Source organism: Sceloporus undulatus, chromosome 1 (genome assembly GCF_019175285.1).
Source record: "Sceloporus undulatus isolate JIND9_A2432 ecotype Alabama chromosome 1, SceUnd_v1.1, whole genome shotgun sequence".
In the NCBI taxonomy this organism is placed as follows: Eukaryota; Metazoa; Chordata; class Lepidosauria; order Squamata; family Phrynosomatidae; genus Sceloporus; species Sceloporus undulatus.
The window spans coordinates 206,438,115-206,462,971 of record NC_056522.1 but is presented as its reverse complement, the minus strand read 5'-3'; the positions used below and the strand labels follow the sequence as shown (position 1 = coordinate 206,462,971).

Genomic DNA, 24,857 nt, shown 5'->3' with positions numbered 1-24,857 from the left:
CATGTATCGTCTGGCAGTTTTTGCCCTAAAAAAAATCTGAATGCAGCAGCATGAGACATAACACAAGTCAGCCTTGAGCCATGTAATATTCTTCTGCCATCATTAGTGTGGCTATATACCATAATGATACCAGTTGCTAAACTGTTGCAGTTACACTACTAAAGGCGTGGATTTATCCTTCATTAACTTGCATTGTTAATATAATTTCATTTTACTTCACAGATACAAGTGTGTTAGTCTAGAAAATCAGTATGCAAATAGATCTTCTAGCACCTTTGAGACTAACTGAAAGAAAGAACCTGGTAGCATGAGTTTTCCTAGACTTGAGCCCACTTCCTCAGATACAGATCTGAAGAAGTAAACTTAAGTCTACGCATGTTCATGTTACCAGCTTCTTTCTTTCAGTTGGTCTCAAAAGTTCTACAAGATCCCTTTCCATATTTATTATATTTAATTCTTACAAAGGGGAGCTAATCATATGAGTAATTCATTATTTGTAATGACCTACTCTTGAGCTTTGATGGGGAGTGAGGAAGGGAACTGCGCATGCAGCATCTAACTATGTATGCAGTTCCCCCACATACAGTTTAGCGATTTTCAGATAGCCATGTTTGTCTGGTTTAATCGCAAATGAGAAAGGTGTCTTCTTTTAAGACTATGCCATTTGTTTCAATTTTAAGGTTTCATGGACTATAGTCTGCTTTTTCAGATTTAAGCAGTGCATAGGCTTATTCTAAAATAAGCTGGTTAATACTAAAGCTGCCACAAGACTTCTTTTTCCGCCCAACATGGCTTGCAGGCTGATGTGCATGTTACCCTGGACAAGTGCATGGGAAATTTCTGTGGACTTGTGAAAACTGCTACCAGTGTTACAGCAATTGGAGGCAGAGCTGGTCTCTGGAGGGCTAAAATTATTACAAACACAATGTAGATTGTTGTGCAATTATTGCCAAGGTGGACTATTGTGCCTCATAGGTTTTCAATAGTCAAATTCACTGATTCAGCTTGATCAATAATATCATACAGATCACTGTTTGAAACTATACCCAGAAGGCAAATTTAGTACAGAATTTTCACATAGAAATATGCAGCGGTTTACCAATGGGAGGTACTCCCAAAGAAGTTATGCTTCAGGAGGACTTGAGCTCCTTAAAACATTAACTGCCCCTTCACTACAACACTAGCTGGCACCCTTGCTCTCATGGACTATGACTATGAATAGGAAGAGACATTCTATTGTTAACCTCAACGAGAGCAGATCCATTGAATCATGTTGACTAGCCATTCAGTAGTTGTTTCAATGGACTACTATAATTAGGACCAACCAACAAAATTTCATCCCATGTGTGATATGTATGGCCACCAATATGTCTTTCAAAACAGATTTATAGGTAACAATATATCCTTGCCTAGCTCTAAAGCACCTTATTGGAAGCAATCTCCACTGATACCACTACAAGCTAATTCCACATAATGGAGACTAGCCTAAACACATCTATTATTTAATAAACTAAGAAAGCAAGCACTTCAAGTCTAGTTGAATTCAAAGAGATTAAGGAGAAATACATTGATGTGGATTCTGCTGGCTGGATCTGAAAACTGAGTTGGAGGTGGAATCTGTGTTCAAAAGTGCTGAAGGAGAGGAAGAAGCCTTCTGAAAACACCAGATGCATAGAGATGTTTAAGAAAAGTTTTAAAATTGTCATCCTGAAGGAGAGCGGAAACCAGTTTCACCTCGGTATAGGTGGAAGTGGGGGAGCGCCTCTTTCTCTACGGCTGGATCCACCTAAAAGAGAAAGACCTCACAGTAACTCTTTAAATGTTTTAAATCCTGGAAGTTTGTGCACCAGTTAACCATCTAAAATGGTTCCAGCACATTTAACTGAAACACACTTCTATTAACACTACATGAATTAGGAAAACAGAAATGTTTTAAATCTTGGCTAATATGTGACTGGGAAAAACTTAAGACTATGATGGTTTGAGAGGCCTCCAGAATTACTTACTTGCTTATTTTGAAACTTGTAGGCAGTTATCATTTCTCAATAATACAGACATTCATTTTTGATACTAGTATGATCACAGGGCAAATGAGTTTGCAGGCTTTTCAAGCAGCACAGAACCCTCGTCTTCCCACTACCACTCCCACCACTACCAATGTTCACCAGATTTCAAGATGTTACTGCCCTCGTACTACAACAGTAACTGACACCCTTGATCTATTAGTGAGCACTGTTGTCAAAGGGAGGGGGGAGGGAGGGAGGTAAGCAAAGACATGCATCATCTGAGGAATTATACTTCTGTCATGCTGCTTTCAAGTTCTGGGAAGAGGGGAAATACCATCTGCTTCCAGCTTAATTACAATGAAAATGTATGGTATGTTAAATTATAACACTGATATTCTGCAGGCGTAACCCAAATTATATTGTTACCCTCTCTGCAGTTTTAAATATTGAAACCATTTTAGGGTTTTATTCTGAAATGTATCAAGCTTTGGTTTAGGCCTTCAAAGGCATTTCAGAGATAAACTTCTGTGTTTCAAAAGCGGTACTTTTGATATGCTTCACAGCATTTATCAAGACTGCCACTCTGGTCTTTCTCTCAGATTCTGGCCAAAATACACATGTGCACACACAAAAACCAGGCATGGGCAATTTAAATCAGGCAGTGTAACCCTTGAAACTGCCACAAAACCATGGAAAGCCCCCAGAGCTGCCAATTTATTTTTAGAGTTTTTTTTTTTTGCCAATCCGAGGAGCATTTTTTGGCAAAAAACTGCTCCAAAGATGCCAAAATCACTTGAAAATGCAGCAGCTTGCTTCCCCTAACCCCCCACTACGCCACCCCCAAAATTAAAAAAAAATTGACTGCAAATCAATCGGAATGGCAGTTGGAAGTGACACTGCTCTGGGCATGTTGATATGTGCAGGTGTGGCCCGCCAGGCAGACCCCTTTGCCCCATGTGCAGTTGTCCACACTAAAATAAATAAACCAAAACAGGATAGCAATAATCAGCACAACAACTTAATCTCCCATCATATCTGCACTAGCTGGCCTAAATGCCCTAAAGGCACCAGATCCTGTCTGATCTTGGAAGTTAAGCAGAGTCAGCTCAGGTTAGTATGTGGATGGAAGACCACCAATGAATACCAGATGCTGTGGACTACATTTCAGAGGAAGCACTGACAAAACCACCTCTGAATATTCCTTGCCTAAGAAAAACCTATAAAATTAATAGGGGCATCACAAGTTGACAGGCAACCTGAGGGGGACACACAGATAAACATCCTGCACTAGCTGAAGTTTCCAAACCATCTCTGAAGACATTGTAATATACTATTTTCAAATGTTCCTTTTAAAGGCATTTTGAGAGTCATTCTAAGGGGACGTTTTAATGTTTTATTCTGTTCCTTTAATAGCCCTAAGGTTTCCCCTGCCAAAGCAATTGAAAGCTATTTTAAAAAAAACCCAAAGTTGATAAGTCAGAGGAGAGCAATGACAACAACCACAAAGACTGAATCAGTTAATTAAAATGCATTGACAGGCTAAAACATTTTGTGCTGGTGTTGAAACACTTGTAAGTGTCAAAACTATTTGCACATCCATGGGGAGGCCATTTTCAAATTGTTGTTGTGTGACTTTCTGACTTATAGCAACCCTATCATAAGGTTTTCTTGGCAGAATTTGTTCAGAGGGGGGTTACCATGGCCTTCCTCTAAGGCTGAGAGAGTTTCACTTGTCCAAGGTCACCCAGCAGATTTCCGTGGTCAAGCTGGGATTCAAACCCTGATCTCCCAATGTTCTAGTTCAACCTTCAAACTACTATGCCACACTGGTTCTCTCATTTTCAAGTTAGTGGACCACAATGAAGACAATTGTCTTCCTTGTTGACACAGAGTGTACCTGAGATTTTAAAAAAAAACCCCACTGTGGACAGTGTTATACAGTGATACACTGTGTCTCCTGCAGATTTTGGACAGGAGAGAAAAAGGGAGCTACTGGTTGCTTTTCCCTGAGCCTTCAGTCCTCTCACAAGCTTTCTTTCCCTGTCTGGCACGTCGTCATTCTAAACATGAAGTACAGTACTGGGTTCACATAGGGCTGCTTCTCACATGGTGGCAACCTTCCCCTAGATCAAGTGGGCAAAGTGCCAGCCATGGACCATACACAGCCCTTGGGACCTCTAAGTGTGCTTGCTTAAGCCCTCAAAAATCCTGACCTCCCTCATTTAAAAAAAAAAAAAAAAGGGGGGGGGAGATCTTTTGGGCAATTTCTTGTTCCCAAACTGCCCCTCAGGCTGCCAACACCACCTGAAAATGAGGCAGCTTGCTTCTTCCAGAGGCCTCCGATTCTCCCCAGCCACCTCAAATCAGCCAAAATTGTAGCTGGAAGTGACATTGCATAATTTTGGGTTAACTAAAATTGACTGGTGTGGCTCACTTGGAAAATGGCCCACTGCTCCATGTGCAGTTTGCCCATTAAGATAAGCTGCCAGGAGGAACAGCAATGCTGGAACTAAAGCCATTTCAGCAGGATCCATGGGTATCCTTCTCTTGTCTTATTATTCAGGGTCACCATTTAACAGCCACTGCCATCCTCAGCCTTCATTGTGAATTGAGTGATCAAAGGCGAAAGGCCTTCACATATTTTCATTGCAGCAATTGTGAACAAAGTACAAATGAGATACTACTTACTTCTGTTATCATTCCTTGCCAGTTTGCTGGGATAGCTTTTGTTCATGGGCACATAAGGCTCTGGAGGTGGCAAGTCAGACAGAGGATGGAAGGAAAAGCGGCTTTCCCACTCATCTAGAGAACACAAGAACAACAACCATTTTAAAACCCCTATAACTCTGTGTTAGATGGGACATATGAAATAGGAACTTCCATCAATATACTCATCTAGGGATATTCAAATAGAATTGCAAATGTACAATTATTTCAATCACTGAGCATAACAGACAGAAATTGTACTCAGGATAACTCAGGGCCCTCTGTGGGTTGGATGATATGTGGCCAAGCCCTCAATGTCATCCAGTTCTCAATAGAATTGTCAGGTGGAGATTTTCCAAATGGCACTTGCCAACACAACCTCACAGTGCAGATGGTTTTGTTCCTCTTCCTTCTTCCTCATCACTATCAACCACTTTCTCCAATTACTGGTTTAGGGAATTATTGTCTTTGTGACTCCCATTTGAAACTGGTGGAGCTTAAAGATCCACCAGTGTATACGTGGGACTGTAGGGAAGGGTAAGTTGCCAGCTAGATGGTAGTGTAGGGGAGCTCTTCTGGTGCATCGCAATAGCTAAGTAGGTCAGAGGGGCAGATCTGTACATGAGCAGCTGTTGAGCATCTCTCAAACAACTGAGCAAAACTTTTGCATAAGGAAGTACAGTACTGGATAACTTCTTGAACAATATCTGAAAAAGCAGTTACATATAAACAATGTATTGGACACAATAATGCTGGCTTTTCTTTGTGTGCATGTTTTTATGTATCTGTAGCTGTGTATTTAAATAATGAAAAATGTGTCTATATTAGATACATCAATCATAAGAACAGTTCCTTGAGAGTATGCATACCTTCTTGGAGAAAGCCCTCTTGAACAGAGAGGGCTCACTTTTCCATAAACATGCACAGGATGGTACTATTACTATTAAGTATGGGTTGGAATCTCTCTCTTTTCAGGGCAGGAGGAATATGTTGCTTTTAAGTTGTTCCAAAAGAGAACACAACATTCTTCATTCACTTCTGAACAGTTCGTGCTTTTCATATTAACAGAGTTGCATGTTGTGCTGAAAGAATTGTCAAATTCCCTTCATCTCTTCATTCATCCCACCCATTTAACAATAGAGCTTGTCATCAGGCACTGTTCATAGAAGTGTATTAAGACATTAGCAACAGAGTAAAAGTTTATATTGCCTTAGTATCATCCTTGTAGCCTCACTCTGTCATAACATCATTGGTTCTAAGTGCACAGACAGAGCGTCTCTTGAAATATTTGCCTGTGCAAGGTGAAGGTAACTGATAAGTAAAATTTCATTCCTAAAATAAAGAGTCTGTGAGTCTGAAACATCATTTTTCTCCATTTCTGATGTTGTGGGATCAGAACATTTTAAAAACTGGTTCAAATGTGTAAGGCAATTCTAAAATTGCATTTCTGAAATTGTAAAACAGATTCTAAGACTGAATGGAATAGCACTGAAAGACTAAGCAGTGCTTCATTCAGAAAACCTTTCAGATTTTGGGGGCGAGGGGGGAATGAGGAGTATTAAAATCTCATATTAAAAAAAGAGTCACACCAAACCCACAATTCCTATATAAATATCTCTTTTTAAGTCTGATACCCCCAGTTGTTCTCTGTTTTTGAACGTAATCAGCCCTCTTTGAACAGTACATGATGGGACAGTGGTTGTAGAATGAGAACTGCAAGTCCCATATGTATGGAGAACTCTTTCCCTGTTCCTCAGAGTGGGGAACTCTTGGTGCTCCAGAGGATTTGGATAACAACCTCCCTCAACAGTTTCTTCCCACTGATCGGGTGGACAGAGCTGTAGGCCAAAATGTATAGAAGCCAAACCACTTGTCTTTCCTCCCTTGTGTAAGAACCCCCGCACAGAAAAACTCTTGCAGACATTTTATTGAAAGCATGGAATTTTGGAAACCTTCCTATTCCAAGTGGCCAAATAATACTCAAGCATAGCTATTACCAACTCACCCTCACAGGAAGAATCCTGGAAGCCATTTCGCATGGCTGATGAGGGTGGTGGTGGTGGTGGTGGAGCTCCAGAACCAGGCCGATCAGGAGGAAGTGGAGGAACTGGTCCACTTCTGTGTTTATCAAATCCCCCTCTGGAAGGAAGCAGTGGAGTAGCAGGCAGTGCCCGTGAAGTGCTACCATTTCTGCTTATTGGTGGCGGTGGGGGAGGAAGGGATCCTAAACACAAGTGAATAAAGAACTGAACAAGGTTATTGTACTTCTAGCACAGCACACATTATTTTAGAATTTCCAATCTGGGTTCCATCTTTCTAATGTGGAAAGCAACAACTTGACTTCTTGACCAAACAGACTCAAGCATGTCATATGCAAACAGATCAAAATATGAGAGCCACTTGAAACCATTTGTCATTTCTCCATATCAGCTCTTTACTTCTCTCTGGGATTTCTTCCAGCTAAAAAGAAGGCTCTTTGTTCTGCTCCATTTGATCTTCTCTCTCAGCATTTCCATGGGAAACTATCTGTACTGGATTGCATCAGTGCTAATTAATCCTCTGTACATGCATAATCTCTCAAAAATGGTTACTACAATAAGATCTATTTAATATGGGTGGACAACAAGTGGTTCTCCAAATGCTTTTTTAAAACAAATAAAGAAATATTTCCAGCAACCTTTCCTAGTATAGCTAATGGTGAGGCCTGCTGGGTGTTGCTCTCCAATATTTAGGGAAACAAAGTTGCCCACCCAAATTTAGATAGACTTATATTTAGACAAAACACACTAAAATGGCTGTGTATCAAAGCAATGTGTCCCACATGAGAAACACTAGTCAAAAATTATGTTTTGTCAATATAAAACTATTAAAATTAAACCAGTATTTATATTACACCACACTTATCCCCACCCTGACTCTTTTCTTCGCTGTATTTTTTTTTCTTATATCACATTCTAGTGATAATGGAAAATTTCTGGTTATTTTTGGAAGAAAAAAAGCCAAATATAGGTAATCAACTTTCCATTATCAGTGTCCTCTGTACTTGGCCAAGTAAGATGTATAAATCAGGATTCCTCAAAATAGTTTTGCCTTTAAATAAATCTCAGGCATGTTTTCATTAAGGGAAGTCACTATAAACAATTCTTTTTAGCAATCATTTTATATTTACAAATATAACCATGGTGGGCACTTCTTATTGATGGTCACCATGGAAGACATGATGACAGTGACATAGCATGTGGCTTTCAGGAGTCATTGACAGAGAGAATAAAACATTATTTACTAGACAGACTTATTACTTGGCAATTCAACTGTGACATAAACGTCACGTGAAATACAGAAACCACTGGCTGTCCTCTGCTGGGAAGTCAAGTCCCACTCCAGAATTTAACAATTCAAGTAATGCAGCCCTTTGACCAGAGCCATTAGGGGTTAAAGCCATCAATCAAAAAGAACATTTTGTGGGATTTGTCAAAATGAGGCTTTTGCCAAAAGAATGCTAAGGAACCTTACCTGATCTACTGGGTGGGTCTCTCACAGGTGGTGGTGGCCTCTCACCTGGTGGAGGTGGTAGAGGCCCAGACCGACCAGAACTGGGCAGACTTGGTGCAGCAGAAGAGGCTAATGATATATTTCTTTGAGGAAGACGTGGCATTTCATCGTTTCCACCAGACATGGGTGGAACTGGAGGTGGGCCTGGCCTACTGGGCGGCAGAGGAGGAGGGACTGGAGACCCAAAGGATGGCCGAGGCGTTGAAGGTATTGGAGGCTTGTTGTTCTGAGGTGGAGGAGGGGGCAGGGAAGGTTCTCTGTTCAGAGAAGGCCTGTTTCCTGTTGGGGGCAGTGGTGGAGGTGGCTTATCTTCTGTTGGCCTGCCTGGCGCAGGAGGAAGAGGAGGCCTGTTTGAGGAAGAAGAAGAAGAAGAAGCAGGGATGCTTGGCGATGCCTGGCGCATGGATCCTCCAAATCTGTTTCCTGGGAAAGGTGAGGGTGTAATCCCCAAACTGGCTTGCCTGCTTGCTCCTGGCACAGGAGGAGCTCCTCGGTTGTACAGACTTGATGGGACAGGACGTGGAGTATTTGGCACAGGAGGGGCACCTGTGTCTGGTCTGGACCCAGCATCGGGTCTTGGGGGAGGCATTCGGCTTCTCTGTGGTTCCAGAGCTGGAGTTCTTTGGCTGGGAGAAGGGCCTGGAAAGCGGCCTATGCCACCAGGGGGTGAGAAGGGCTTGGCAGATGTTGCTCGTCCTCCTGGTGGAAATACTGGAGCCCTGTTTCCTGCAGAATCTGAGAAAGTAAAGAAATTGGTTGGTTATACAGGGGTGGAGGAAGAATATTGCCAGGGCTATTGGTAAATTACTGGGGATGTCATCCAAAACATGTGAACATTTATGTCAATATGAATAGTTAGACTAAGGAAGTCTCTTGAGACTGCAGCCCTCCTTTAGAAAACTCACAGATAATCTTTTGTAAGAGTTTTCAGGGCATATGTGCAGGATGCTCCATTTTCCTCATGCTAGCTCTCTCACTATCTTGATTTGAGCAGGTACTGAATCCTCTGTTGCATATTCTCTGCCTGACTGTTAACCTTGCAAAAAACAGCTCAGATTTAATATCATATATGTGAGGAAAAGGGAGGAATGTATGTTCAGCCTGTTACTAGAATTCCTCTAGAAGAGGCAGCCTCACAGAGAAACTGATGCGTTAAGTGCTGTGAGATTAAGGGGAGATCCATAAATAGCCTGTGACACAACAGATAATACCAGTTCTTAAAGACTGTGTTATATCAACACTGGCTGAAAGATCACTGCATGTGTTTTAAAAGCACTACTACATTCAAGGCCTTGCGGAAAATGTCTGCAATCAAGAATGTACAAAATTGTACTGCCTCAGATTCTCCAGCCCCAAATACAATGTATTTAGCATCTTTCAGATGCATTGGACCACAGCTCCAAAAATACCCAAGACAGTGTTGCTAATGACAGTACTGGATGGGGGCAATGGGAATTGTAGTTCTGGAGGGTCCCAGGTTGGGGAAAGCTGGACAGATTATCTGGTTCACAAATTTATCCCAGCACCACAGCAGCTTAAGACATAGAGGGCATATTGTTAAACCTTCTACAAACCTCTCTAATCTGCTATTCTTATATATACTTTTAATGTTTTTATTTTAAATTGCCAGCCATTTGAGGTTATTTTCTGCCTTCTTCCTGAATAGTGATACACAAGTTTCTTGCTTGAATAAAATAGAAAATGCCTCTGCTCTGTGGGCATATCAGTCCTACAAAAATGATACCAGCATGATAAAAAGTGTCACATGAAAACATCACAGAGAGGATTGAAATGGCATGTCACCAATACATTGTACGTACTGTGTTTTCTCTGTTAATATAGGTACACTCTTTACAAGTCAGTATAGACATTATAGTATAATGGCTAGAGTGCTGGACGTGAGACTGAAGGAAACAGAGTTCAAACATTTGGTCAGATGTGTAGTTTTGTGGGTGAATTGGGCAAGGCAATCTAACCTATTTTAGAAGATAACTGTGTAGGGAAAAGGGAATGAAGTCATGTCTAGCGCCCTTAGTGCAATGAAAAATCCTGGGATTAGAGATGTTAAGATCCAGTGGGGAAATGGAAACATTCTAAAAAACAACAACAACATTCCAGTCTTTTTCTAAAGATGTTTTCTCCCAGAAAACTTGGGAAAATACATCAGTGAATTTTTTTAGAATGATGAATAAAATGTTTAAGATAAGATATAACAGGAAGAAAATACACAGTATCTGATAACTGCAATTCCTGGTCTTGGCTTAATTTCCACAGCTTTTTCAAATGGAAATGAGTGTTTTAAGCCTGCTTGATGCTATAGAGAATTTGTTGTTGTGTGCCTTCAAGTCATTTCCGATTTATGGTGTCTCTAAGGCAAACCTATCATGGGGTTTTCTTGGCAAGATTTGTTCAGATGCGATTTGTCACTGCCTTCCTTCCCTTGAGGCTTATAAGAATCTCTGTGGCTTTCTGCTAGCATCTCTGCCCTGAGCTTCTATTTTTCTCAAAATCAAAAAGGAAGTTCAATTTGTAATTATTATCTGAATAAACTGTTCTTTTAACATGGCAAAAATGGTAAGCTTATACAAAATAAAATTATACATAATACATTTGATGTTTGTAAATCTTTTAATCTGCAAAGCGTGTTAATATCACATTTTTTTCATTTGTTTTTCCAAAATGATTGTTCCCGCAACCCCAGCTCCAAAATTTCTGGGAATGCTGCATAGATAGTAGTATGATAAAATAGACTATCTAAAATGAGTAGACTAGAGCTGTTGAAAGACAAAGAACCTTAAATGTGATTTTGGCCAAGAAACAACTTGTAGGGAAATAGAAGAATACGAAGTTTGGTGAGGAGAAAAAAGATTTGTTAGAAATTTTGTCTTAATGGATGTCTGCTGCAGTTTACATTTGACTGTTATGTTTGGCTGAAGCAGCATTATGGGAAACTATGTCACCTTATGTTTCTATGGTTATGGTCCTGGGCTTGCTAAGGGAATGGTGAGTGAAGGATGGTAATGGTGTCAGACAGGATAAGGTGAGAAGTACGAATCTAGGGCCACCTGCCTGATGTGGGTGTGCAATGACTTATGTGTAAATGTACATCATAAGTGGGCAATCTGTGGCCCTCCAAATATTGTTCAACCAAGACTCTCATCACAGCCCTAGCCAGCCAACCAAATGGTAATGGCTGATGTCAACATCTGGGGATGGGAAGCACAAGTTATCCTCCCTGATTGTGTGTCCTAAAGAGGTGTCTCATCCTGAAACTCTCCCAATCACACAGCGCTCTCCCAACAACGAAGTTCAATAAGCAAAGAGTCTTGCTCATTCAAAAATGACCAGCACATTTTCTTGACCTTTTAATCTTTTAAGCTTGTTGAACAGTAAAGACTGTGAATGTCATGCTCTGTACCTCACAGACTATCTCCTTCTTGACAAAACCAGCCACACCTTCCTTACCATTATCCCTGCTTGTTGATCTAAGTTTTGGCATTCCTGCTTGGAAAAGACCTCCCAAGCCAGGAGGACCACCTCCACCATAACTATTGCTGCCGCCACCAAGACCACCACCACCACCGCTGCCACCACCGCCACCACCGCTGGTGAAGCCACTGCCACTCCCTCCACTGCCCGATCCTTTAGGTTCTGCAGAGACAGGGAAAGAAAAAGTATTAAAACACCATTCCTAAATCACAAAATAATGTGTAGCCTACTTCTACTTGTTTTAAATTAAATCATGGCCCTTCAGGACTCAAACAGAAGTTGACCTTAGCAAAACAGAATAAAGGAACATTATGGCCTTCCAGGCAGAGTTAGATTTCAGTGCCTGTCAGCCACAGGCCAGGATAGCCTAAAGTGGTAGATGATGGGAGCAGTAGTTTATCAGCATCTGGAAAGGAGAGGTTCCTCATCAGTGGTCTAAAATAAGCCATGACTATTGAAATCTTTATATGCAGACAAACACATGGAGCTTAGAAAATTTACATTTTCTGAGTACAATTCCCAGTGCCCCCCAACAACAGCAACAGGCCCACCAGTTTGACCAAAATGTTAATGAGCCCCATCTTTCTATTCATAAAAACTAGCAACACTACACGTCACAACTGCAAGAAGTCTAACTAGTTGAATAGGAGTTCTTCAATAGAATTTGGTATTGATAACCTGTGAAATGATAAACAAATATACTTACTATCAATGACTGGGGCACTTCTATCATTGGTAACAGCTTTCTTAAGTTTTTTCCCTTTGGTAATATCTGAAAGAAGAGCATTCCGACCTGCTTGTTCTGATTTGTTTAAGGAAGGTTTGTCTGTATTTGCCTGCAAAATAATTGGACTACTTATTAGTTAAAAGAAGAACAGAAGAACCTAATCACAATTTATGCTTGAAACACAACATAGGAATTGATTTCCTTCTTATTGAAAAAGTACATCATTTATTGCATGGAGGTGGGTGGGGGGGTGGGACAAACAGAGCATTTAGGCTGCATCCACAGAGGAATTTAATGCAATTTCACACCACTTTAACTGCAATGGCTCAATGCTATGGAATTCTGGGATTTGATGTTTTCCTTCCCAGCCAATGTTTCCCAACTGCATTCCACCAGGAGTTCCTACCAGTTCCTCTTAGAAGATTTTTTCAGTGAAGGTCTATCATGGTAGGCAAATTTTCACAAAAGATAGCTTGCCAGTGCAAATGAACTTCCCCTGAGACACACAGCCAGAGACAAGAGATAGAAGGGCACGTTTTTTGTCAACGAAATGATGGAAAGTGACTTGCATCAAGTTGAAAAGGTTACTTTTTAAAGACTGTAGCACTCAGAATCTTCTCACCAGCACAGCTAATGATGATGATATAGGAATATATCCCTGGGAGGGATTGTGGAATGTACAATGGGGAAAAAATACAGTTTTCAAGCTCTGGCAAAACTTAATGAGTCATGTTTCCATTCACACAGGAACCAGAATTTAGTTACAAATTTATTTCCCAGTCCTTGTTTATCACATGATGATTGCCTCTAGTGCCAGAAGGTGCTTGATAACAACTTGTTGATAAGCCAAATGTTAAAAAAGAGGCATTTTTCCATATTTGGAGCTTTTATTGAATTACAGTGAGATTTTGGGAAATATTGGTCCCATACAGACAGGCCAAAATAAAGCTGCTTCGGGTCACTTTGGAGGTATGCTGTTTCAACGATGCATGCGTCCTAAGAGTCCAGAAGCTGTGCCAAATCTGTGCTCTAGCCCTTAGGACTGGAGCATGGCTTTGGTGTGGCTTCCGGCCTCTTAGGATGCATGCATCATTGAAAGAGCATACCTCCAAACTGACTCGAAGCAGCTTTATTTTGGCCAGTCTGTAAGGGTCCATTGTAATGAAGTTGATTGAGTTGCATCTGGACTCAGCTGTTACCCCTTAGATAACACAAGTACTTATTCACAGACAAAGAAGATTTGCACAGTTTTAGCAACTGAAAAAAGTTACTAAACCTTGCCAAATACCCTCAAAATTATATCCCACCTTTTTTCCAGGGGGAGACTCAAGATTGCCAACAAAGGAGGAGGGGGAAAGCCATTCTCCTTTATCCAAAATGCTTGGGACCGGGGATGTTTTTGATTTTGGGTTTTTTTTATTTTGGAATACCTATATTCCAATACAGTACAATACATACAAAATGAGACATCCTGGAGATGGGACCCAAATCTAAATACAAAATTCATTTAAACACATCAGGATCAGGGTCTTGCACACCAGATCCAGGGTAAATCCCCCTTAGAGCGGATTTTCTGAAAGTGGATTAATTCCTGTTTCTTTTTGGAAAACCTGTTTCTTCCCTGCTGCCAGCAAATGTGAACTTGGCCCCGGTCATGATCGGGTCAAGTTCAGGGGAGGGATTTAGGTCAGCGGGAGGGAAGAGGGTGGAACATGCCTCCCTCTCGCAGGCAGCTTTCTCTCTCTCTCTTTTTTTGTTTTTTGTAATTTTTATTTTTGACAGATTATGCGAATGCTTGTGCTACAGGTTGAAACATATTGATAGAATGTGTATGCTTGTGCTACATTTCCCTTTCATTTGCTTGCTGCTGGCATGGCATGTCACTTTGCAAGTGGCATTTTTAAAAAAAAAATTGTGTGTGTGTGTGAGAGACAGAATATGTGAATGCTTGTGCTACATATGTTTCCTTTTCAATTTGGCAAATTGATACAATGTGTGAATGCTTGTGCTATATATGTGTGGGAAATGAAGGGAAAACAGAGGATGCAAAAGAGGAGAGAAGGAGAGATTGCATTCTGGGATGAGAAACAAAGGGAAAACAGAGGATGCCAAGGGGAGGGAATCTGAAACGACCTGAAGGCACACAACACATGCTCACAAGTTGACAGAATATGCGAATGCTGCCACCAGTGTTTTTTTTAAAGAGGGAGGAAGCACCCATTCCATTGCCCAATGGCTGTAGGATATGTCACCTTTGACGAAAGCAGAAATGAATTTGATTGATAACAAAGGAGGTTCCATTTTAAAGCAGTACTGCAAATGTGAACTTCAGAGGGGCAAATTGCATTGATCAAGGTAAAAGGTAGTGGGAACTTCTTTCCAGGGAGATTCGGTACCGGCTCAGCAAGTCAGGACCGGATCTACCCAGGGCAAATGAGCTAATGGGAATGGGGCCTATGTTCAGTTTGTTGTCTCACATTTTAGGGACTTAAATGACATATAATTAACATTTCTGAAAGTTAAATGAAAATAATTTGAGTCCTGCAATATCTAGAAAGACTCAGCTTTAATTTCCATGCACTTGCCAGATCATAGTATGGCCAATGTATATCCAGTGAGGTAGCCAAACTCCTTTTCGCTATATTTCTTTTCTTAGTAAGCTTACTGGGATGGCCTACCAGGCCTTGGTGCAGGGAATCTGGATGAATACCTCTCTGATGGCCCCATCAAACCTCACACCAATTCTGGAATGGGCTTCATCCTCTCTTATCTACAGGTTTAGATGGCATGGCACTACAAGAGGACTGCAGGATTTTGCTTCACCTGCATTTTTGTCTGTCCTGGCTCTGGAATGTGTTAGGAAGAGAAATCCATCTCTCTTAAAAAACAGGGAAGTCAATGCTCTATTTTCCTCACAGAGAAGCCACATCTGCTGTGGCTACCCTGGCTGTTACACTACCTTTTTCTGCAGTTAAATCTCCTGAAGTGTGAAGAGGAGATGCTGCATTTCCTAAACATGTGGCAAGCACACTGCAAGAAGATGGGTAAGTCAGGACTTTCAAACATGTTTCAGAATGCCTAGGGAGCTAGGAGTGTGAAGCAGTCTTGAATGCCTGCTTTTGTTTTAAACAGAAGATTAAAAAATGAGTTCGTTCATAAGTAAGTTGAAAAGGAAGAGACACTTCTTTTAATTTGCTATTTTGGAAACACACACAAACTCAAGTGGGCAGAGAGAAACACATTTTCTAGAGGCTAACACTTCCTTCATCCTAACACAGGATTTCCTGAATTTATTTGTAAGGGAACAAAATTGTTGATTATAATGCTTTCTAAAAATTAAAACCAACTGAAGAAGAATTTTGATCTAGCACTTCAAATCCTACAGAACCATTTCCAATTTTACAGACTCCTGCAAACAGTACTTAAAATCTGCTGTGTGCTGGTACAAAAAGAATGAGTTGCCTTTTGGTGACAGAGACAAAAGCTTTATAAAAGCTTAGCAAACATAAGAAAATATTTTGTATGGATAACATGAAGTAGCTTAAATTTCCCCAGATGTTCCAAAAGCTGACTCATACTCATTCAAGATTCCACTAAATAAGCATATTCTCCTCCACAGGGGAGTCATGTGTTCGGTTTCTGTGTTAGATTTTTCCTTTTTCTCCTCCGAAGCCTCATAATAAACCATACTCATGTAGGTTATGAGTAGAAAACAAAATAATTTAAAAAGCTGTGCTCAGTTTATGTTAAGGCTTCTCAGAATGTAATGAGCACGTTTCTTTAAAAGGTTCCAGAGTAGACAAAAAGATTATGAGGATTTGCAATATCTTCTAATATATTTTTGTATTTTTTTGCTAAAGAAAAAGGAGTGAACAGGGCTGGATTGACCAAATGTTGCCACATCTTTTTCCTCTACAAAGGTTGCAAGGTTCCAGACAAACATTTCCTCCAACCAGGGCATTCCAGTTTCTTATCCACCTCATGAACCATTATTTTCCATTTGCTACTCTTCACTAAGGACTTCATCACACCTGACTGCTGTTCGTTTTTCTTTGTATGTATTCTAATGTACCACCCTTTGGTGAAAAGGGCATTATAAATAAACACTGTTGTTGTTGTAGTAGTTATTATCCCACTGCAATCACCCTAGTTTAAGAATGGAAGCATACTCATTAGACATAATTTCTTATCACACTTTTCCTCATGATAACACTTTGGTGATCCATAGACACATGTTCTGCACTGCCTCAGGAAGGTGTAGGTGGCTGGGATCACTCCTTCTTCCCACCGAAGTGTGGGGCTGCTGTGTGCACATTTGGAGGAGGACAAGTGATTGCGACTGCTAACAGACTCTTGAAGCTGGCTGCAGTGTTAATGTGCAACCAGGAGCTGGCTTCGAGAAGGTATTGGCATCTGAGATCGAGTGGTGAAGGGGAGCAGAATCACACCACACGATTGTCTGTGAAGCTGAACTGCAGCAGAAGGGACCTATCACATGAATGGAATAGCAACGGGATTGACAGCCTATTGGTGCGTTTTCCCCTCAATTAAAACAAATGGAAAGCAAACCAGCAGCAGGACAGACACAATGCTGTGTGGTAAATACCAGCCAAAGACCTCTTATCCTGTTAAAATTCTGCTTTTCTAAAGTCCTGAGTGTGCACAGTCCTTACTGGAGCACTTTGGGCTTTCCTTTTTCTTTTAATCTATTATATATTTTAAAGAGTTCCTTTTTATATAAACTTCTGCAAACCTTACAAACATGCTGACTTATGCCTTCTTGCTTCTCACTGGATCTGGATTAGCACTCACTACCTGAGCTGGTTATGAAAAGAAGGTGATAATGTACTGTAGCTCTTAAGGGTTTCTTCACACTGCACAGTTATAGTGCTATGATTCCACTTTAACCATCATGGCAACATCCTATGGAAGCCTGAGATTGTCAGTATGGAGTCCTCAGCCAGAGAGTTCCTCTGGTGCCCCCAAACTACAAGGCCCAGGAAGATTCCACAGGGTGCAGTAGTGGCAGCTGAAGTGAAATCCCAGCGCTATAATCATGAAGTGTGAATGGGCCCTAAGAGTACATTATTGTTTGAGTGTAAAAGCACAGTGGGCTGTCCTTTTTAAGAGTCCCCATAGCTCAAAACAAAATGGCACAGGACAGCTTAAGCAGCAGCTGACTTGCAAGTCATGAAGATTTGTTGACAGCCTGCTTAGTTGTCTTGGTTCTCTGTGCATGCTTTAATGGAAACACAAGGAAAGTGTGTGGCTTTGCTGTGGCACCCCTTGATAGGGGTTGTCTCATGTTTTCCAGCTCCCACTTGGAGAAAGTACCATAGAAAGCTCACTTAAACTCAGTCTGACCACTGGTTCACTTAGCCCAGAGTTTTTAACTTTGTCAGGCAGCGGCCCTCCAAGGCTCCAGGAAGGGCCTTTCTCAAGAACTACCTGGAGAGGTTGGGGATTGAACCTGAGACCTTCTGCAGGTGCTTTGCCATTAAGGTGTGCCACAAAACATCCAAGTCTGTGTAGAGACTATGCACTGTAGCCTAAAAGAAACTTCATGTCCATCTGGCAAACCCAGGCAATGGTTCAGAGTGATGTAAAATTAAGAACTGAAACTTACCACAGCAAAGGTTGGTGGAGGTGGAGGTGCTGGAGGAGGAGGGACAGGCATGGTCTAAGCTTGAATCACTCTTCAGCCACTGGGAAATCTGTTGGGAAACACCACCAGCACCATAGGTAACTTTTCAAAAATTCAAGCCATGTTCTGTACTGAGAGGAAGGGTATACCTATTATAGCTCCACCATTCCTAAACAGTAACATAGACAGTGATAATAATACTATTGCTAATAAACAGAAATGAAATAAGAATAACAGAATAAAAACATGGCACAGTTTTAAGAGAGACTGTGTCCATTATACTTTTTCCAGTACAGAAACCCTGGGTTTAAAATCCTAATTCAGACATAGTATGCATTTGGTACCCTCAGGTCAGCCTTTAACTCGCAGTCTAATTACCTTATAGCATTGAGGGTGAATTTATGCAAGGGATGAGTGTATTCCACTACGTCTTCCTCCAAAGAATGGTGAGATTAAAATGAAATTAAATGAAGGGTTTAGTAAGGTTTAATAGCCCAACCCTTTGTTTTGCTACTGCAATGTGATGTGATGACATAGAAGTCTACAAGGCTGTCCACACAAGTGATAAGACACCGTTTCACCCATTTTGAAACCCACCTGTTTAAACAATACAAGTGGCGAACACTCCAGAACTAAACACTGAAGCAAAATAATGCCTAGTTTGCTTTGGTTTCAGCTGGATAGTTTAGACTGTCGCTCTGGTGTGTGGATTACACCCCAGTGTGGAAATGGGGGAAGGGGCTGGAGAACCACCAGTGCTATTGCAGCTCCTTTTTAAAATACGTTTTTGTGGAGTAGCCATGTGAAGCCCTCTCAGCCCTGTGATAGCAAACTTTCACTTGGAACACTTTGAAAAGCAAGCCCTGGAAACAGCACCAAAAAAGCCCAAAACATGGTTCCAATATGTGGATGTCACTTTTACCATTTGGGGCCATAGAGAAGAAGATCTGGCTGTGTTTCTGAAAGATTTGTACAACATCCACTCAAACATCCAATTCACGATGGAAAAAGAAAAGGAAGGAACATTGCCATTCTTGGATGTCCTGTTCATCTGCAAACTGAATCAACGTTTGAGCCACACAGTATACAGAAAACTTGCACACATGGACAGATACCTGCACAAGAATTCCAACCATCACCCAGGACAAAAAAGAAGTACAATAAAAACACTGGTAGACCGGGCAAAATGGATCTGTGAATCCAGCTTCTTGGAAGATGAATTGAAGCACCTGGACTGGGCTCTACAGGCTAATGGTTAGTCCAGCTCAGACATCAGAAGGGCTGCCAGACCCACAAAAACCCAGAAGAATGAAGACAAACCATTCAAAGGGAAGGTATTTTTACCATACATCAAAGGAGTCACAGACAGAATAGGGAAACTGGTGAGGAAACACAACCTCCAACTGATTTACAAACAATAAGAAGATTCTTAATTAAATGCAATAATCAAAATGGGGTTTACTTGACACCTTTTCTCTTAGTATTGCAAAAGAAGCCAGAAGAGCAAGAAAATCCATCAAATGCTGCGCTTAGCAAAGAACAGGAGAGACCCTCTCACAGCTGCAGGAGTTTATTGCATACCATGCAACTGCGGACATAACTACATTGGGACCACCAAATGCAGTGTTCAAACACGAATCAAGGGACATGAGAGACACTGGTCAGCCAGAAAAGTAGCAGTAGCAGAATATGTTATAAACCATCCTGGGCATAAAATGCTATTTGAAAACACTGAAATTCTGGACCATGCCAACATCTATCAGGTCAGAATGCACAGGGAAGCCATTGAAATCCACAAACACCTGGACAACTTCAATAGGAAAGAAGAAATCCTTAAAGTGAACAAAGTTTGGATACCAGTGTTGAAAAAGACTAAAATCAAGACCCAGCAAAATGCAATTGAAAACCACCCAGGGTCAGGGGTTTTGCCAGCAGATAATGGATTTCTAATTAAACTGACACAGACAGTGGTCAAGCTGCACTGTCGACTCATCGTACCTTCAACCCATTGCAAACCCCATCAAGTGGAATGATGACCAACCCAGGATCTCACCAACAATACAATGGATTTAATAATTATATTAACAAACTGGCCAGTCCAACAGAGGCAATAGGGAAAAATGGGGAAAGGGGACATGTATGGGGAGGGGGGGCTCCATGATCATGATATGCCAATATGTCACTGGGTGCATCAATGTGCCATTTAGGCAGTCAATTGCTTGTGTGATTGATTGGCTGATTGCATGCGGCGTCAAATAGGTTGGCAGGTGGGCAGTGCGAGGGATGCAATTGGTGACTGCTGTTTTTGTGTGTGTGCTTGTGCACATGCTATGTTTGTGTACTTGTGCAAATGCATTTGCAGTGGAACAGGAAAAAATAATAGCATGGCAGAGCTTGTACCTGCGAATGCCATGTTTTGACGAGTCCATTCTTGCAGACAAAAGGGGGGGGGGGGAGTGTGAACTGCCTGTCAGTGTTTAACCCATTGTGGGAGGTGGCGGTGTAGTCATCAGGTTCTCCCTGCAACTCAGGAAACTCCAGAGGTAAGCTGGTTTATCCCCTTCCTCTGCTCAGGCCATACAAAAGCTTATGCTACCAACTTCTTTCTCTCAGTTAATCTCAGGTGCTTCATGCTGATCCAGACTAACATGGTTATCTCCTTGAATTCTACTGTATCATTACTTGTAAGAATCTGATGGCCTAAAACTCAGAGCCAACAGTATTAACAATTTCAGACATTGAAGACACTTATGTGTATTTTCATGCCTTCCCGATGTGCAAACATACAGCATGAGAAAGCTGGCCTATTTTCATTTTCAATGAACACGTATGCAAGCCAATATTCTGGAAGCAGGAGCAGACATCACATCATTTCAAGAAGTGGGTGACGACATGGATGCCTATGCATCTCCGTACTAGATACTAATGCCTTTTAAGATGACATAAATATCGGTAACTGTATGTCCCAAAGTAATGTAAGAAGCTGCTGAACTTACTTTCTTAAAACAAGAAAGAAAGGGAGGTTTAACTTGCACAAAAGGTGGAGCAATCTCATGGCTGGGGTGGGTACAAGAGACCTTGTTGAGATTTAACAGCTTGAGAGTGACACATTATGAGTAGTTAATAGGGAGACTTTATTGAGGTACTTTTTGCAAAAATAAAATAGCTGCTGCTTAATTTTTCATGTAACTACTGTTAGTAATATTTATCAGTTACATTTTATTACTTAAGGAGTTTTTTTTAAAAAAACAGGCCATTTCCTTATGTTTTAAGATGATTTTTTTCTTTCCAAAAGCAATATAATGAATACATTACTATAACATGTACAATGACAATCAGGTGGGAATGTAACACAGTTAATGACTTTTTAAAAAAAGCAGATTTCCAAGTTCTGGGCAGAAAGAGGCTGATAGGAGTGGAAACAGGGGAGTGGAAACAGTGGTATTTTGTTCCTTTGCTTCAGCGAAATGTCTTGGATCAGAGCAAGCGCATTAACTGTACTAGGAAGCAGAATGCTGGAGTGTGTGTGTGTGATATAAATAAAACATAGTCTAGGTCAGTGCTACTCAAAGTAGTGTCTGGACTGGTGCCAGTTCCTGAGCCAGTAGCTGCTGCTCCTTGGCAAGTTTCCGAGGGGGGGGGGCAGTTTTACTGGGCACACATTTAATGCTGGTCCCTGGCATAGTGAAAAATAATAATTGCCAGTCCCACACATGAGATAGCATGAGAAGCATTGGTCCAGATGACATAAAACCACAAATACTAATTACTATGGGGAATGGTGGGCAGGGCAAACCAAGAAAGAAATTCAAGCCAATACAACTCTGTTTTGTACCACACTATTTGGAAGGGTGGTACTGGAAATGCATGAATCACTTCCTCTAGCTTAATCTTATATATTATGTTACTGCTAGCTTTTGTAATACCATCAGGAGATGTTTTTGGCTCCCAAGAATTGCTTGGAACCTGGAATTTGTTTGGAAGCAAAGGCATGAGACTGTGGGATGGGTAAACGGGCATACCAAACAGGGCCAGCATGGTTGAGTGGTTTGAGCATTGGACTATGACTTCGGAGGCTAGGGTTTGAGTCTCTGCTTGGTCATGGAAAGCCACTGAGTGATCTTGGGCAAGTCACAGTCTCTCAACCCCACAGAGACAAACCCCCTCTGAAAAAAACTCTTACCAAGATAACCTAGCAATAGGCAGGACTGTCACTAGGGGACTGTCACTAGGTCACCACACCAGGTGACCCCCTAAGAGGGAGGCGATACCACTTCTCTCTTGGCAGAAATGGGCTGTGATACTGAAGAGATGGGGTGAGTGGGGTGAGGCTCAGTGGGAAGAGAAAGGAAAAGCCCAGGTTTGTTTGTTAGTTTGTTTAAAAATTAACTTTTATTGATTTTTAAAAATTACATTTTAATTTTTTAAATTCTTTTACATTTTTATTTAAAAACACCACATCTTACCACATTTTCACTTTAACCACATGAAACAATGTACATGTAAATATATTTAGGCTGTGCATATGTTACTGTAATTTAAAGATATGATTTTAATTTTGCTAGTTATTTTATGTCACAATTTTGCCTTTACATTCAATGATATATGGGAATTACAAGTTACAAGTAATCTTAGTACAAAAAACATTACTAAGGATTCTGTATGATGTGGGATGAGAGGAGGCCAATGGGGAGTGTGACACCATGAGTTACTCCACCAGGTGATGCCAATCCTATTGATGCCACTGGCGACAGGTTCACCTTAGGGTTGCATGGAAATAACTTGGAAGGTACAGAACAACAACAACAATATTTAATGAACAACATATTTTCAGATTATACCAAATTTAGAATATTTGACTGCTGGTCATCTCTCTCTCTCTCTCTCTCTCTTCCACTCCCCCCACCCCAGACACAGAAAAGTTCCAGGTCAACCTCCTTTCACCCCATCACCCTGCCTCCTTTGTCTAGAGGATCTACAGATTACTTTGTCCTCCTATCTCAACCCTTTCTCATTTTTTCCACTGCTGCTTCTGTCTTTTCCCTTACTGCATAAAATCCATTAAGGAGAAAACAGAGGGAACATAAGCAGAGTGTCCTCTCATTACTACCATGAGCAGCCCTTCATCTGGAAACACCCAGTCAGAAGAAGTAAGATAGTCATAAAAACCCCTTAAGACAAACGGCTGAAACTACACTCTTGGGGAAATTCCTCTCCTCCCGTTCTTATTTTTTCTGTTCATACTGAAACTTTAAAGATTAACAACAGCAACCACCATAAAAGAAAACACACACACACACACACACACACACACACACACACACACACACACGTCTGATGACATTGGTTGAAGTTTTGCTTGTTCTAAAATTGTGCATGTTGCTGGCATTTTTCATTGCACCAAAACAGTCATTACCCGTCCTGTCTCCATTTTACACCTAAGGGTTAGAATCTGTAGCACATTAAGTAGAATTTGTTCGACTTCCTGCTCAAAATGGTCAACAGGAAAATTAGTTCTCACAGCAAACCACAATCATCCTGTTTAAGCGCATGTGTTTTTCCACTGCTCTAACAGCCTGTGGAGTTCTGTGTCAAACAACCAGCCAGTACTTGCTGACTAAAGAATCCCTAGCTACTTTTATTAGCTTTTATAATCAAAATTTACTGTGTCAGTTACACTGATAAGAGGATTCTTATTTAAACGTAATAATCAAAATGGAGTTTATTTGACACCTTTTCTCTTAGTATTGCAAAAGAAGCAGAAGGTTGGTACCAAAGAGATTGGGGCGGTGGGGAGGGGGGGAATCACCTGACACAACATGTTATTTTGTATGAGCAGTGCATGGTATAAAAGTGGCAGAAGCAGCAGCATCAAGAGACTGACTGCAGACATATTGGCACTGTGGATCAAGCAAGAACTGACAGACTTCATGCAATGGTGAAAGTTTGTTGATAAAAGCCAGTGCTTTCTAGGTGTCAGCACATGCTGTAGCCATCGTACAAAATGAATGGTGGATACCGCTGAGAATGCCTGCAGCAACACAGTTGAATCCAAAGCACATAGACCTATCTTCTTGCCTGTATTCTCCCAGGTCATAGATGAAGCAGCCAGGTAGTTTCTCCCAATAATACACTATAAATATAAGGCTAGAAAGACTGAAGATAGACAGCATGGTGTAGTGGTTTGAGCATTGGGCTATGACTATGTAGACCAGGGTTTAAATCTCCCCCAGCCAGGGGAACCTACTGGATGACCTTGGGCAAGTGACACTTTCTCAGCCTCAGAGGAAGACAACTCAAACCCCTCTGAATAAATCTTGCAAAGAAAACCCCATGATGGGGTCACCCTAGGGTCACCATAAATCGAAATGACTTGAAAGCACCCAACAAGAAGACATACAGCTTGTTGTCATTGGGTACCTTCAAGTTGTTTCCAACATATGGCACCTCCAAGGTGAATCTATCACAGAGGTTTACCTGGCAAGATTTGTTCAGAGGAGGTTTGCCATTGCCTTCCCATGAGGCTGACAGCATGTGACATGCCCAACAAGGTCACCCAGTGATATGTAGCTATAGATATTGTAGAGCTTTACTTGGGGTTACTTTCATGTAACTTTTTTCTGACACTGCATAAGGAATTATCTAGTACCTCCTTATGCAACAGTATTGCTAGACTGCTTGAGAGTTGCTCAACAGCTGCCCATGTCCAGCTTTGTCCCTATGACCCATATAG

General features: G+C 41.2%; 1 protein-coding gene across 4 annotated transcripts in view; it reads right to left on the bottom strand.

Annotated features, from left to right (window-relative positions):
* Nucleotides 1–349: 349 nt before the first annotated feature.
* WIPF1 (WAS/WASL interacting protein family member 1) overlaps nt 350–24,857 on the bottom strand; it is a 73,704-nt gene continuing 49,196 nt past the window's right edge. For all 4 annotated transcript variants that reach the window (XM_042472940.1, XM_042472932.1, XM_042472959.1 and 1 more), the window contains 7 exons: nt 18,107–18,194; nt 12,460–12,589; nt 11,730–11,915; nt 8,226–8,999; nt 6,718–6,936; nt 4,695–4,808; nt 350–1,786 (listed from right to left, as the gene is read on the bottom strand). In XM_042472940.1, the coding sequence (XP_042328874.1) occupies nt 1,731–1,786; nt 4,695–4,808; nt 6,718–6,936; nt 8,226–8,999; nt 11,730–11,915; nt 12,460–12,589; nt 18,107–18,157 (1,530 nt within the window). In that variant the 5' untranslated portion in view covers nt 18,158–18,194 and the 3' untranslated portion in view covers nt 350–1,730. The remainder of the gene's footprint in view (nt 1,787–4,694; nt 4,809–6,717; nt 6,937–8,225; nt 9,000–11,729; nt 11,916–12,459; nt 12,590–18,106; nt 18,195–24,857) is intronic.